Genomic DNA, 13,471 nt, shown 5'->3' with positions numbered 1-13,471 from the left:
GAAGTTGGTCGTTTTTGAGTGTTCCTCTCCCTGTAACATTTAGAAAATCATATGCGGATATTGAACCTTTTTAACTATTCCCCCTTTTGCTATGGGGGAGGGGGGGGTGAGTAGTTAGAGAGATAGGGAGAAATTGGCCGATTAAATACAGTTGTAAAATGATGTACATAAATCTTTTTCCAGTCATTTTTTTTTCTAAATATAGAAGAATGCGTTATTAGTTATTAGTCACATGAATGATCAGCTCATGACATGATAAAGCCGGCATCTTATTTTGAGCAGAGTAGTATTTTATTTATTCGGCGGCAGAGGAGAGCGATATTGTGAGGTGTTTGTTGTTTTGATTAGCTGCTGTTTCGTTCTGATTAGGTGATTGATTAAGTTGTTATTGTTGAGCATGCGAGGGCGCCACTGAATAAACAACGTCTGCCATGAGATGCTATTGAGCACTCTTGACTCGGACTGAGAGGCTTGTCTACTGAGTGTCCAGTCGAGTATTAATACGAGAGCTTGTTATTGCTTAATTGGCCCCATTAAATTTTTTATACTTGGCGTATAGATAATACACACGTTGATAGTAATGAGCTCTTTAAAAAGCAGTCACAAATGCGCCGCTCGCTTAAGTTAGTCTCTGTTTAAATATCAACAGAGTAGCTCGTTAACTTGCTGGTGACGCTAAAATAACAAACTCTGCTTTAGAGCTCTGGTCCAGCAGGTCTGGCTATCAAGCGAGAACTAAAGTAGCTAAGACCGGCGCTCGATTGAAATCAGAACTTATCTGTGGTATTTGTATAATGTGGCGTAGACAAGTATATTACAAGCAACAAAGCAAAAGGTGCTCAACATGCATTGGTATGTGAATTGACGAGTCCCATCTATGTTGTTTAAAGAAGTCTTCAGTCTGCGATGTTGATTGATGATACTCGAACATAATACGCAGTCGCCTTGTTGACTGTGCCTATAAAAACAAGTAATTCATTCTAGTTATTGATTAATAACCGATTGTTTTCATAGACGCACCGACCAATGTTTAATAGCATCGAGAAACATTTGAATCTGAATTTAATGGTGGCCCCAGGGATTTGGCGCGCAGTCGTGACGTGATTAAATTATAAACAACCATCGATGGTTCTTAACGATGTAGCTCCTCGAGATTCGAGACTTGGTACCTGCTGCGTGATGAATTGAGTACAAACTACTGGCGCAGTGATGCCATGTGATTTTTAGAGTCCCAGAATATAGTTGAAATCAAAACGTCATAGGCACAAAAACGCACAGTCGCTCGAGTTGACATGTAATTGCCTGAAGTTGATGGTTGAGATTTAGCAAAAACTTTTTTCAGATGTCTCATTTTAGATCTTTTTTGTTATGAACAATTTGCTATAATTTATGTAACTTTTAAGTAGCTAGTTTCTAAGCCATTAGTATTGAAAGATGCGGCTAAAGAGCTCATCAATGGTAGTCAAAGTTTGAAAAGCTAAATCGCTTCTGGTGTTTTCTTAACTAATGCATATGTTATAACGTATAACAACTATCTGAGACTGGTTATGAAGTAATTATAAAAACATCCTCAGGGCGCCACGACTACCAAAGTTCTAATTGGGATTTTACCGAGTTGAAAACACGCGTTGTGTTTTAGCAAACCACTTCGGCGTTGACGCTTCATTGAACGTTTTGTCTTAGGCAAGAAGCAAACCAACATGATTAAATTATAATTGACACTGTGGCAAAAGTATCCAAAAAGTATCAAGCTAGTTGATCATTTTCAGGTACTTGATGCGAAAATGGTGAGAGCTAAAAAACCATTGTCAAAAGCCAAAAATCTACGAAGAAAAGTAGAATATCAAGGAAAAAATGCTGTCAAAGGCGGTGTTTCTAAGAAAGAAACGAAAGAAAAGGCTATGAACCCTTTCGATTTGAGATACATAAAACAAAAGAAAATGGCAGTCGTTGGAAAAACGGTCAATCATAATTTGACGCAGTCTAAAAACATGAAAATCGGTGGCAGACCTGTGGAATCGAAGACAAAAACGAACGCAATGAGAAGAAATACCTTCACAAATCTGTTGAAAAATGAAGGAAAAAGAAATTTGTTCGAAGATAGAAGAATTGGCGCAAGCGCAGGTTCGAAACTTGGACCAAGTGCTTCGAACTCCACCAGAAATATGAACGATGAGTCTATATTTGAGGACATGATGTTTAAAAAGTTCCAACTTCAGCGGCAAAAAATGTCTGAATCTAGTTTCGGTTCGAAGCCTAGCCAAGTAGTTAAAAGGTTTAGTGGTAATAGCCATGTAAGTAAATACCAGTTGGTTAATAAAGATGATAGTGATGATGGCAACGGGGTCGGGCAAACGGTGGAGTTGACTCATTTGGGACAAAGTATAGGGGAGATGGAGAGATTCGAAACGCCGACCACTGCTGTTTTGAGTGACGAAGATGGCGTGGAGGAGGAGCAGGTTTTCAGTGAAGCTATGGCCTCGGATGACCGGAATCTGACTCTGAAAGGTGATTGATTAAATTGTAACAACTTGCACCCCTTTAATATCCTTAACTACCCCAAGGGTACCTGTTAACGAATAACGAACCCTACCACATAAGAAAAATGTACTTAGTAACGAATCGCTCTCCCGTATAGTTAAATGAATGCAAAATCTTTGTGTAAATAGTTTTTTAAGCTAGGCAACTCAGCTTTAAAGGTTCCGAACGCATTTATATTTGTATTTAGTTTCGACACAAAAAGTCTAGTTTTGGTTGCAACGATTAACGTTTTAACTGAGTCTAGCTTTCTCAAAAAAGCCATTTAGGCACATAAAATGTGTCTTTCTAAGCTTTGATACCAATTCATTTGAAGTTTTGAAAAAGTTATATTTTTACTCCTAGGATATTATCAACAAATTGTGTTTAGAAAAGATGCAAAAATTGATCGCGATGTCCAAAATGAAGAAATCTCTCCAACAGGAAACGAACGACAAATTAGCTGAACAGACTCACAATCTAGACGCGGAGTTCAAAGACATCTCGCATCTTCTCACTAATGCTAATATCACAACGACCGAACGAAACGAAAGAGAAATCCAAGCCGATAAAAGTTATGGAAGTTTCATGGAAGCGCTTGAAGATTGCGCCAGAGCAAAGCCAGATGATCCAATCGACGAGGAAAAGAAGACAAGAGAGGGAACGCAGGATGGTGATGATGATCCAGACCATGTTATTTTGGACGTCAAAAAGGTTCCGGATGTAAGAGATCCAAAGTTGAAGCCAATTCCGACCAATCATGTATCAGCGGATGATTTAGGCGAGACGTTTTTCGACTATAAACGTCACATGGATAGGAAAGCAGATATTTTTTACTCGCAATCGGGAGAGTTGAAAGTTCCGGGAGGAGGATTTGACAATAAGTTTTTGTTGAAGAAAATAAAACGAAAACGAAGAGTTTCAGACGATGATTTGAGCGATGACGATGATAGTGAAGATAGCGCCGAGGGCTTAGAATCTCCCGAAGATGAAGACTCGGAATCTGAAACTGACCAATTACAGGAGCGAAGTTCCGCTGAAGAGGATGAAGAAGAGAACGATGATATGTGTGAAAATTCCGATGACGTAATCAAAAACGAAGGTGACGTAATTGAAAATGAAAACGAGGATTTGGAAATTGATCAAAACCAAAATGGGGCGGAAAGCGATACCGAAGAAATAAGTCCGGAAATTTCCAAAATCTACCCGACCAATTTTGACGATTTTACTACGAAAATCAAAGATGAATATGCCGAAGGTGGAGAAAAACTGAAATCATATCTTGAAAATGTTGTAGAAATTCTTTGCAAGCGAACAGATTATAAACGGAGTTGTAATAAGTTTTTAAGGTTTCTGATAATTGCTATGGAAAATAGCATAATCGAAACTAATTCATCGTCACGTTTTGATGCCAATCTGCTGAAAGTGATACGTTCGTCTTTACGAAATGTATGCGTTAGGAACACAGAAGTTTCGGTTTCGATTGTAAAGGAACTGATTATCGAAAAATTCCAGAATCTCAAATCGTTCAGTTGTTTGAATACAGAAAACTACATTTTTGTTAAGTTTCTAAGCCAAATATACGATCTGAGCTGCAAAGGTTTGTTGAGTCTGCAGTTAATGATTTGTCTGTTCATATCCAAAACGCTTACAAAAGGAAAACTTTACTCAATCAGCGATTTGAGGAATTATTTGCTCTTTGCCGATTTGCTTTTGAAAGTTAACTCGAAACCTGTGCGATTTGCACCTGAAGTAATAGTTGTAGTTGAAAATGTCTTGAAACTTGCGACCAATGAAGCTTTCGACGAATGCTCAAATGTCGAGATTAAAGCAGAATTTCTACGATCAGGATTGACTTCAGAGAAGAAACTTAAAATGTTTGATGACAGTCAATTGTTATTTTTAACGTGTGCTCGCATGAAGCAAACACCTGCTACAAGATTCCAAATTGTCAATTTTGCTCTGGAATTGTTTTCCAAATGTGAGTGGGTATTTATACAGCTGTGTTTTCACAGAAGATTTGAATTGACCTCACCAATGTATTGATTATGTTTTAATCGATTGTTGGAATTCTTTTCTGAAACCTTTGAAATTGTAGTTGGGAACAATTGTGACTTAAGAATTGTCCAAATTTTCAATGTTTGTGGCAAATGGTGTGCATATTGATTTTGTGGAAAATTGATTTAAATGCTGTAGTGAAACGGTTGATACTTAAAAATGGATTGATTGAAAAATCGGCTTTCAATTGTTCCTTTTCCCTCCCATCTTGTTTTTAAGATATAAGGAAGGACTTATAAACAAAACCCGAAAAATAGAAAGTTGTTCCAAAAATCAATTAATTTTTCTTTTTCAGTTTTTTCATAAATTGGATCCCATGTAAAAATAATCCATCTGCGTTTGAAAAGTTATAAGAAGTCAAATTTTAAATTATAATTCAACTTATAAGTTTCAATAGAAGTCAAACTTTTTTCTATGTTGATAACGGTTCTCTATTAAATTAAAATCTGAAGTGTAAACTTTAAAAAATTTGATGCAAAAAAATAAATCATGACAATTTTTTTTGGGTGGGGGAGGCTTTACACTTTTGCGCAATAATTGAATATTATAGAGCCTTGATCATATTCAGATGTCAACTGTTATGACCCTCAAAAGTAAACTTACATTTTAGAGAACACTAATTACAATTCGAAAGTGCTCTAGTACTAGGGATTGTAGTTACCAATTAAAAAACAAAAGTATACTAAAGAGCAATTGATCCAATTGTTGTGCAATGTTTTTGAGGGGAAAGGCTTGTTGAATTGAGAAGACAAGATTAAAATGGCGCCATTAGCATCTTAATTTCGCTATGTCATGGCGGCAATGATATAACAGTCAAAATTTTCAAAAGTGGACTTGAAAAAATTCAGTTTTCTTTGAAAACTTTTCAAAAATTCAAGTTTCGTCTTGGAAATTTAAATGAGCAAAATTGGGGCATATTTATTTCATGATTGAGAGCTCTTAAATCTTAATTTCTTTGTTTTTTCTTTTGATTAGGCATTACTTGTGAGAGTCAAGATCGCAATCTTCGTATATTTTTTAAGAAAATGTGTTTTTATTTCGCGTATCTGTTGCAAAAATTGAGTTTATTTTCGCTTTTCTGATTTTCTAACGGTCCCTGGTGAACAAAGTGAGATTCAATTGCTCTCAAACTCAATATGTGGAATGATTTGTTACTGTTTAACAGTAAACAAAAGGCCAATTTAGTAGTGTTATACTTTTTTCTACTTTTTTATACTTGAATGTAAGTTTTTTGCCAGTTTAAAAACTGGATGAAAATAAAGTGAAGTGGGAGAGCAAGTTTAGTCAAGTGCCAAAAAGTAACTTGAGTTTATTGCCAATAGTTTTAATTTTTCTAGGAGGAAAGTAGCAATTGCATTGTTTACTCTCTAATTGAACTTCATTTGGCGTCCATTGCAAAACTTAAACTGCAGATCAGTGTAAGCACACATTGAACTGTTTTTAAGGCGATAAATATAGATTTTTGAATTGTGCTGAATCACTTGAAAAATTACGTTTAAACAAAAAGCTCATTTTGGAGATATGAACTTGTGTGCGTGCGACCACGAAGTGATATGTGGTATGCTTTTTTTTGCCTTAAAGAGCAGTTTCGAGCGGAGTTGATGAAATCCCAATTATCCCAGTACTAGCTCTCTGCTGTAAAAAAACTTAGATTCCTTATATATTAATCAAACTGTCAAAAAGTAGTTTTTGAAACTAAATTCTTAATAAAAAGACTCAAAATTATCTGTTAAAATTTTGAAAACCAAGTTTTTCCATTGTAAAGTTAGCTGTAATGGGAATTTTCTATTGTACTTGTTCAGTCACCGGGTATTTTGGTTTAAGCTTTCATTATGGTTCTCGGCCTGAGATTTCCATGATAATTAGATAGTTGTGATCAAAAATCTTCCTGTTTAGGCCTTGATATGTGGTCCGATGTCCCTGCTTTGACTACGACGATATCAAAAATCAAAGAAATAGTAGCTGACCTGGTTGCAAAGAAAGATTTGGGATCACAAATACGAGAGAAGCTTGATGGTGTTCAAGTGAAAATTCTAGATTTGGAGAAATTGGAACGACCTCAGTTGCACTTGGTTAAGGAGAAGCCAAAAGCATGGAAGCAGTTCAATCCAAAGTTGATTGATAATTTCGATGAAAGCAAAGCAAAAGGTTAGAGTTCTAATCATCGCTTTACGATTGTAAAATCAAGAAGTTTTCTGTAGAAGTGTGAAAAAGATGGTTTCAATTAAGCCCCGATTTCAAGTATTTTTTTGAAACCACTGTAAACAAACTTCTCAAGTGTTTGCATTCGACCTTTGATACGAAACTATTAGTAAATTAAAGGATTTCGCCGTAAAATCTACCCTAAATTTGTGCTACTGAAGGAACTAAAGTGAACTAAAAGGTCGACAAAATGTTCGACATTTGTTTGAAAGTATCATCTCGAGAAGTTTCTCGATCCGACCCTGAGTTGAGGCACAGTCAGGCGGTAGCAGAAATTTAAAGGTCAAAAAAACGTGATTGTCATCTAGTTTCGAAAACAGGTTTTAATTTTCAGAGTTCCCAGTGGAATTACAAATTCCAACTGACCCATTTTTTTCAAATAGCGTTTGTTTTTTTTTTCAAAAAACTTGAATTTATATATTTTTTTTGAGTTCCAAGAGCTTGATGGCCATTTTTTTTTTGCTCTTGAATTCCGAAAGTTGATTTTTGAAGTTTTTTTTTTCAAAAAAAAACAAGGCAATTTTTTGTACCGTTTCCTTGCTTTTCCAACTGTCTGTTGGCTTTGTTTAAAGAAGTAGCAAATCATAAAGTGAAAAGTCTATATACCATGGAGTTAAATGAGAAAGAAACAAAGTAAGTGATCGGAACAATGTGATGTTTGGGAAACAGTCAGGTAAATAGTGTGAAAACCGTTCAGGATCGGCCTGGGGCAAACAGAACGAGCGGGTGCGGAAGAAGAGGAAATTGAAGCGAGAAATTCGTGGAGCCATGAAGGAACTGCAGAAGGACTCGATGCTGCTTCAGAAGATGAGAGTGGAAGAGCAGTTGGCGAAAGACAGAGAGAGGAATGAGAGAGTGAAGAGGATTTATGGACAGCTAGCCAATCAGGAGGGGGAGGTGAAAAAGATAAAGAAGGCCAAGTTTCAACTCATATGATGGGGTCAAGAGGTCATGGTTTCCATTTTACACTGTCACAAAAGCGCCTTGTTGTTCGGATTAAATCCAAGAAGGTAGCACAGCAAAAGTAGTTTGGGCCAAAAAGTCTTGCGACTGAACAAAAAATTGGAAAAAGAACGTAATGTTTTTCTTTGTGAAAAATTTATTGAGTTGTTTGAATTCAACATTATATCAAAGATTATGTATTTTCAGAGCAGGTATTTGATGATTTAAAAGTTATTATTTTTTAAGCACTGTAATGAAAAGCTTTTGATGCACAAAAAAGGGCAATATTTCGCAAAGTTTGACACTTTTCCCATAAAAATGTTCTCTATATTTGGCAAAAGAACATAACCCTTGGCGATTCAGTTTGGGTTGGACCCTTAGCTGAGTTTCAATTACAAAGCAAAATGTTTTCCTTTGGACGAAATCAAACACTTTCCAGTTGAGTTGACAGTCACTTTGTAGTTTATCAGCTGGAATGAAGTTCAGCTAATTGAAACTTGCCGATTTAAAAACAAATTTTCCAAATTGTGATTCCTCCTCAAAAGTGGGAATCGTGTTAGCAACAGTAAACAAAACAATACTAACTGTCTTTTGATGGTTTCGGTCAAGAATTTGTAAACATTATATAGGAAGTCTCTTTTCGTTTACTATCGCTGCATTGAAGTTACCTACTATCATTTTCACACTTAACTTACGACTTGTTCACGCGTTTTGGACGGTACTGAATAAACTTTTGAACACATTTCAAAAATCACTTCCGACTTAATTTAATTTCAATCTTCTGCGCTAATTTGACCAAGAAAGATTAACAACCACAATCCACAATGCATTAGCTATCTAAAGAGGCAATTAGAGAATAGTACCAATATTGGCGCAATTATTGCAAATAATCGATTAAAAGATTATTTTTCTAACTTAATCTAACCTGGCGCCATCAATTAGTTGAGTGCTTAATAAACGTGGACGCAACAATCAAGTCCAAAAAACAAGGTGTCGCGAAGTATTCAATTTAGTAGACAGTGATTCGCCAATTTTATCATTTAAAAAATCTAATCGAAAAAACAGCTTGGTCTATATTTGTTTCTGTAATTTAATTTAGCGCAGTACAGTCTTATTAGTTGTTTGGACATCAAAATCAATTGACCAATAGAATCTCAAATAGCACATCTCAGATTTTCTCTCAGTTCTTTCATATTTGTTTGACAAAAATTAATAAAATCGTTCTAGCCAAATAGCCATTCATAAACATTCTTGATTTTTTCATCGACAAATCGTGTTTTCCTTGCATCGCAATTTCAAAACAATTTTTGCTTAAATTTACATAAATAAAACGTACTCATTCAAAATCGAATAATACAAACTACAGTTGTATTTGAACTTTGTTAAAATTTTCATCTGATAATTTACTTTTAATTGAATTTCTCGAAAACAGAAGTTATACATTTTTATCAAGATGAAGCGATCTTTCATGATGGTTGACATTCTCTCCTCTGACTCTAAAAAAGAGTCGAAAAACGAGCCGGAAAGCAGTGCGAACAAGGTATCTATGCTGGACCAGAATCTCCTAGAACAGACTGTTCTTTCGGTGACCGATTCGCTGACGATTCAAATCGGAGACGAAGCTACAAAGAGGCAACCTGAAAATGACGACGAAGAAGACAGAACAAGCGACAGTCCTGGTGAGTTTTTGCTAATTTCGAAATTATTTTTTTTTCTTTTTTGTGAACCATGAAAATTGTGAAAACTAAAAAAACGCTGAATTTTCTATGAAAGTGCGAGAAAAGGAAGGTTTTATTCCAATGTTTTAAGGCAAGTTTGAATTTAAAACTGATTTTAATTTCTGATATTTTCTAGACTCTGGAGTTGAATGTCCTTCCTTCTTCGAACCAAATGTGGCCGAGGGAAATGACACTGAAACTAAAGTCTCCGAACGGCCTTCTCAACCGAACAACCCACCAATCAGGCGACCTTCGAGTGCCCACAGCAAAGGAGACGACAATGAGAAGTTTGAAAACTTAGACGCGTACGACGAATTGGACGCAATGAGTTCAGGATCTCGCGACGACACCGACAGCGTCTACTCGGGTGGTTTTTCGACTGGCTCCGGATGCAAGAAGCAACGAACTGCTTTCACTCCAGACCAGATTCACGAATTGGAGAGACGATTTGCCCAGCAAAAGTATCTGTCAGCATCGGAGCGAGCGGACTTCGCAAACAAATTGAAGCTCTCGGATACTCAGGTTTGTCCATATATCGATAACCTTAATACATTTTTTCGCAAAAATTGAAAAAAAAAATTAAAATGTTGTTTGGAAGTCGAGACTAAAATTTACATAATTTGCCTAGATGCTGAGATGAATGCTTGGTTGATAAAATTGTCGCTTCAATTATTTTTCAAAATTGTTTTCGTGCAATGGAAGCACTGTAACGTCTTTAAATCAACTTTCTTCTTGCTCTAGATCAAAACGTGGTTCCAAAACCGACGAATGAAGCGAAAGAGACAACAACAAGACATCGAAAGTGCACAACTGCAAGCACTCTACTCATCGGCACTCATGATACCGCCGGCTCCCTCCCACCTAATGGTTGCCCAGAATCCAGGAAATCACCCTGGACTCAACATGAACCACCTTCAGAACCCTTTCCACTCCCAGGCATCGCCAGTCAACTTCCCCGGACACCTTCCTGGAGGTCAAAATGTCGGTGTTCCCCACCTGACTCTGGGACTCAGCGAACACCTGCCGACGTCACAAGGCCTAATGGTTCCCCCAGTATCCCGCGAGTTCCTGCAACAAGGTGGTCCAAAATCACTGTTCCTCCCAGCCCTGGGTTTGAGCGCGACCTTCGGACTTACAAACTCCTCGAACCATTCTGGACAAAATGGCGGGGTTCCCAGCATGACCTCTAGCAGTCGAGCTCTGGAATTGACCTCTCAGATGAACCCTAACATACCTCACATGGGGCTGGGCGGTATGTTTGGACCTCCGAAAATGAGTCTGTGAAACGTGATCATATAGAACTACAATCATACGCAAATAATTCCATACCAAATATCTGTGCAAAATAAAAACAAACTTCACCGCCTGTTGAAATTGGTTATCGGTTCATTTTCCCGATTATTGTTTTCATCCTCAAAACTATATTTTAATTTTCCCTTCTGATTTCTTTCACATAAATTTAGAACGTATAATCTGTTTGAAATTAGAATATTTTTATATCAAACTTTCTTTTGAACAAAATACACCCTTTCCTATTATGGGAAATTTGAGTGGGAGTCTTTAAATCGCAATAGTTTGCGTAAAATTTGTTTATCTCACCACTTTTGGTAAGTCGTCACAAACAAAAACAATTTGATTTACCGTTGTTTTTGTTTGAGATCTATTTGAATTTCATGCTCTTGTTTTCTTCTACCGTTATTTTTGTTTGAGAACTATTTTAATTTCGTGTTCTTGTTTTCTTCGAATTATTGGTTTGAGGGTTTCTATCTTTGTTTAATTGCATCACAGAAGTTAATTTTGATAGTTTTGATCCTCTAAGATCTTGTTTGCTTATAATCATTTTAATTTGGATATATTTTCTCAAATAAACGGCTTAATTTGGCATTTCCGCCACTTCAAGTTTTATTTTCGGATCTTTTTGTTAGCTAAGTTTCGGAATTTTGTTAACTTTGGCTCTGATCAGTGGATGTTTTGGCGTAGCAGGTCAATATTAAGCTTGTTTGATAAGCGGTCCTGGTGGTTTGATTTCGTGGGCTTTATAGGGACCTCGAGGTTAGTTCAGGGACCGTTTACGAAAGAACAAATCTGGTATCTTTGGTAAATTTGTCAGTTTTTAATCAGCGAGTCTCAATAAATTTGTTTAGCTGACCTTAATTTGAACAAAACCATCTCCACGTGTGTTTGTTAACTAGATGACAAAGTTATCCTGGTCAATATTAAACCGTTGTCTGCAAACAAATTTATCTCGAAATTATATACATGTTAATTAAAATTGAAACTGATTGGCAGGTTGATATATTGCGCAATATTTGTTTTTATTCTATCTGAGTATGAATTTGAGTTTATATAATTTATCAAAATTATCAGCTTATCTGAAAATATGATGAAAGTTTGTTCAATTTATTAAAACTGAACATGATTTCTGATATGATTTAGGTTTTTGTAATTTGTCGCATTCTTGACGTTTTTAAACTTGAAAATCGACATTTAGACGCCCAAGTTGAATTAAATTAAAATGAATAGCATTATAATGCTCAACTTTTTTTGTTGGTGACATTTTTTTTTTCTGGTAGGCGTGACAAAAAACGTTAATTTTTTTCATAAAACTGGAATTTTATTATTTCTTTTTCAAAAAGTTAATTAAATTTGATGATTAATGGAATGTGACTAGACTGTAAGAACTGTCATATTTTTCCAATAATTTTGGAATATTTACAAAATTTTTGTTTGTTTGCTTTAATGTTGTCAATAGAGTTTTTTTTTGTGTTTTCGGAGGGAGGTACAATGCGAGTTAATAAAAAGAGCTTTTTGTTTGACATTCCCAAAATTGAGGGAAATACAAAGTATAGTTGTACTGGTAATTGGGGATTGGACTGATCTTGAATAGCGGCGGTGCGCCAGTCGGTGGTAGATATAGGTAGAGGGAAAATCAGAGTAGAAGGGAAGAGAAGAGAAAATCAGGGAATAAAGAGAGGGTGTTTAAAAATTGACGAGTGCGGGTGTAAAAAATTCACACATTTTTTTACTGCTTTGTTATACAAACAAAAGTGGTGAGACAGTACGGCGCCAAAGAGGCATTTGGGAGTGTTTTCTTGTTTATTCTGTAATCTCAAGTGCTGTGATTGACTAATTATAAAATAAATCGTATTAACTCAAGCACTGGCTCAAAGTTTGGTTAATTGACCAGAATAGCGCTGGATAGCTTCACTTGCAAGACAGATGCCAGACACCTTGGCGCCACCAATTGATTGGCTGAGCTTGAAAAGGCGATAAAGCACCGGTGTGAGAGCGAGAAATTATTAAAAAGTGAGACAGAAAAAAAGCAGCCAGCGCAGCAGCAGCAAGTAGCACAACACAACAGTCGTAAAGACCGTCTTACAAACAACAACAAGCAACCAACCAACAATTCAATTCAAATTCACCAGCTCAACCAGCGTTGCGGCGGCTGCCGCTCGATCAATTGTACAATGTACTTTGTTCAACAACAACAATGCGCAGCAAGCTCTCGGCCCATTCAAATCGATTTAGTGACTGTTCTGACTGATCGATTATCGATCGAGCGAAACTTTTTTATGAATGAAAAAAATAAATAAACTTTTGTATCACTGCAAAATGCAGTAAACCGCAAAATAGGTTTTTTCATCACAGAAATATAGGCTTTTATTCGCCAACAGAATTTTCCTTATTAGAAACTCAAAAAAAATGATTTCATAAAAGCAGCCCTGCCCTTGTATTAAGGCTGGGCGATAATTATATTTGAGCAGTCGGTCGATTAATTGTTAATGACGATCGATTATTTCATTGCAGAAAACAAGCTAGTGAAAATTATTCCAAACATTAATTCTGATATTAAGAACAAGATTGCTTGTATCAAATCAAAGCCCTGAAAATTTCGGTACAAGTTAAATTTTGGTCATCAAAGACAAATTTATGGCCGTACGGAAAAATTTAGCCGTAGTTCGGAATAGATAACCAAAGGCTCGATTGTTTCTTACCGTTATCTGAATTTTTTTGTCGAAATCATTAAAATGAAA

General features: G+C 36.2%; 2 protein-coding genes across 2 annotated transcripts; both read left to right on the top strand.

Moving 5' to 3' along the window:
- The first annotated feature begins 1,773 nt into the window (after positions 1–1,773).
- LOC134850974 (nucleolar protein 14-like) lies at positions 1,774–7,917 on the top strand. Its single transcript, XM_063866813.1, has 4 exons — positions 1,774–2,508; positions 2,909–4,498; positions 6,472–6,723; positions 7,475–7,917. The coding sequence occupies exons 1-4, from the start codon at positions 1,785–1,787 to the stop codon at positions 7,711–7,713; spliced, it is 2,805 nt and encodes a 934-aa protein (XP_063722883.1). The 5' UTR covers positions 1,774–1,784; the 3' UTR covers positions 7,714–7,917.
- Positions 7,918–8,243: 326 nt separating this feature from the next.
- On the top strand, positions 8,244–10,901 carry LOC134850975 (homeobox protein HMX2-like). Its single transcript, XM_063866814.1, has 3 exons — positions 8,244–9,398; positions 9,574–9,959; positions 10,179–10,901. The coding sequence occupies exons 1-3, from the start codon at positions 9,173–9,175 to the stop codon at positions 10,719–10,721; spliced, it is 1,155 nt and encodes a 384-aa protein (XP_063722884.1). The 5' UTR covers positions 8,244–9,172; the 3' UTR covers positions 10,722–10,901.
- The last annotated feature ends 2,570 nt before the right edge of the window (positions 10,902–13,471 follow it).

The sequence above is a fragment of the Symsagittifera roscoffensis genome, chromosome 7, assembly GCF_963678635.1.
Source record: "Symsagittifera roscoffensis chromosome 7, txSymRosc1.1, whole genome shotgun sequence".
NCBI classification, from domain to species: domain Eukaryota; kingdom Metazoa; phylum Xenacoelomorpha; order Acoela; family Convolutidae; genus Symsagittifera; species Symsagittifera roscoffensis.
Note: the sequence above shows the minus strand (reverse complement) of the source record. Positions and strands in the feature narration are given on the sequence as shown.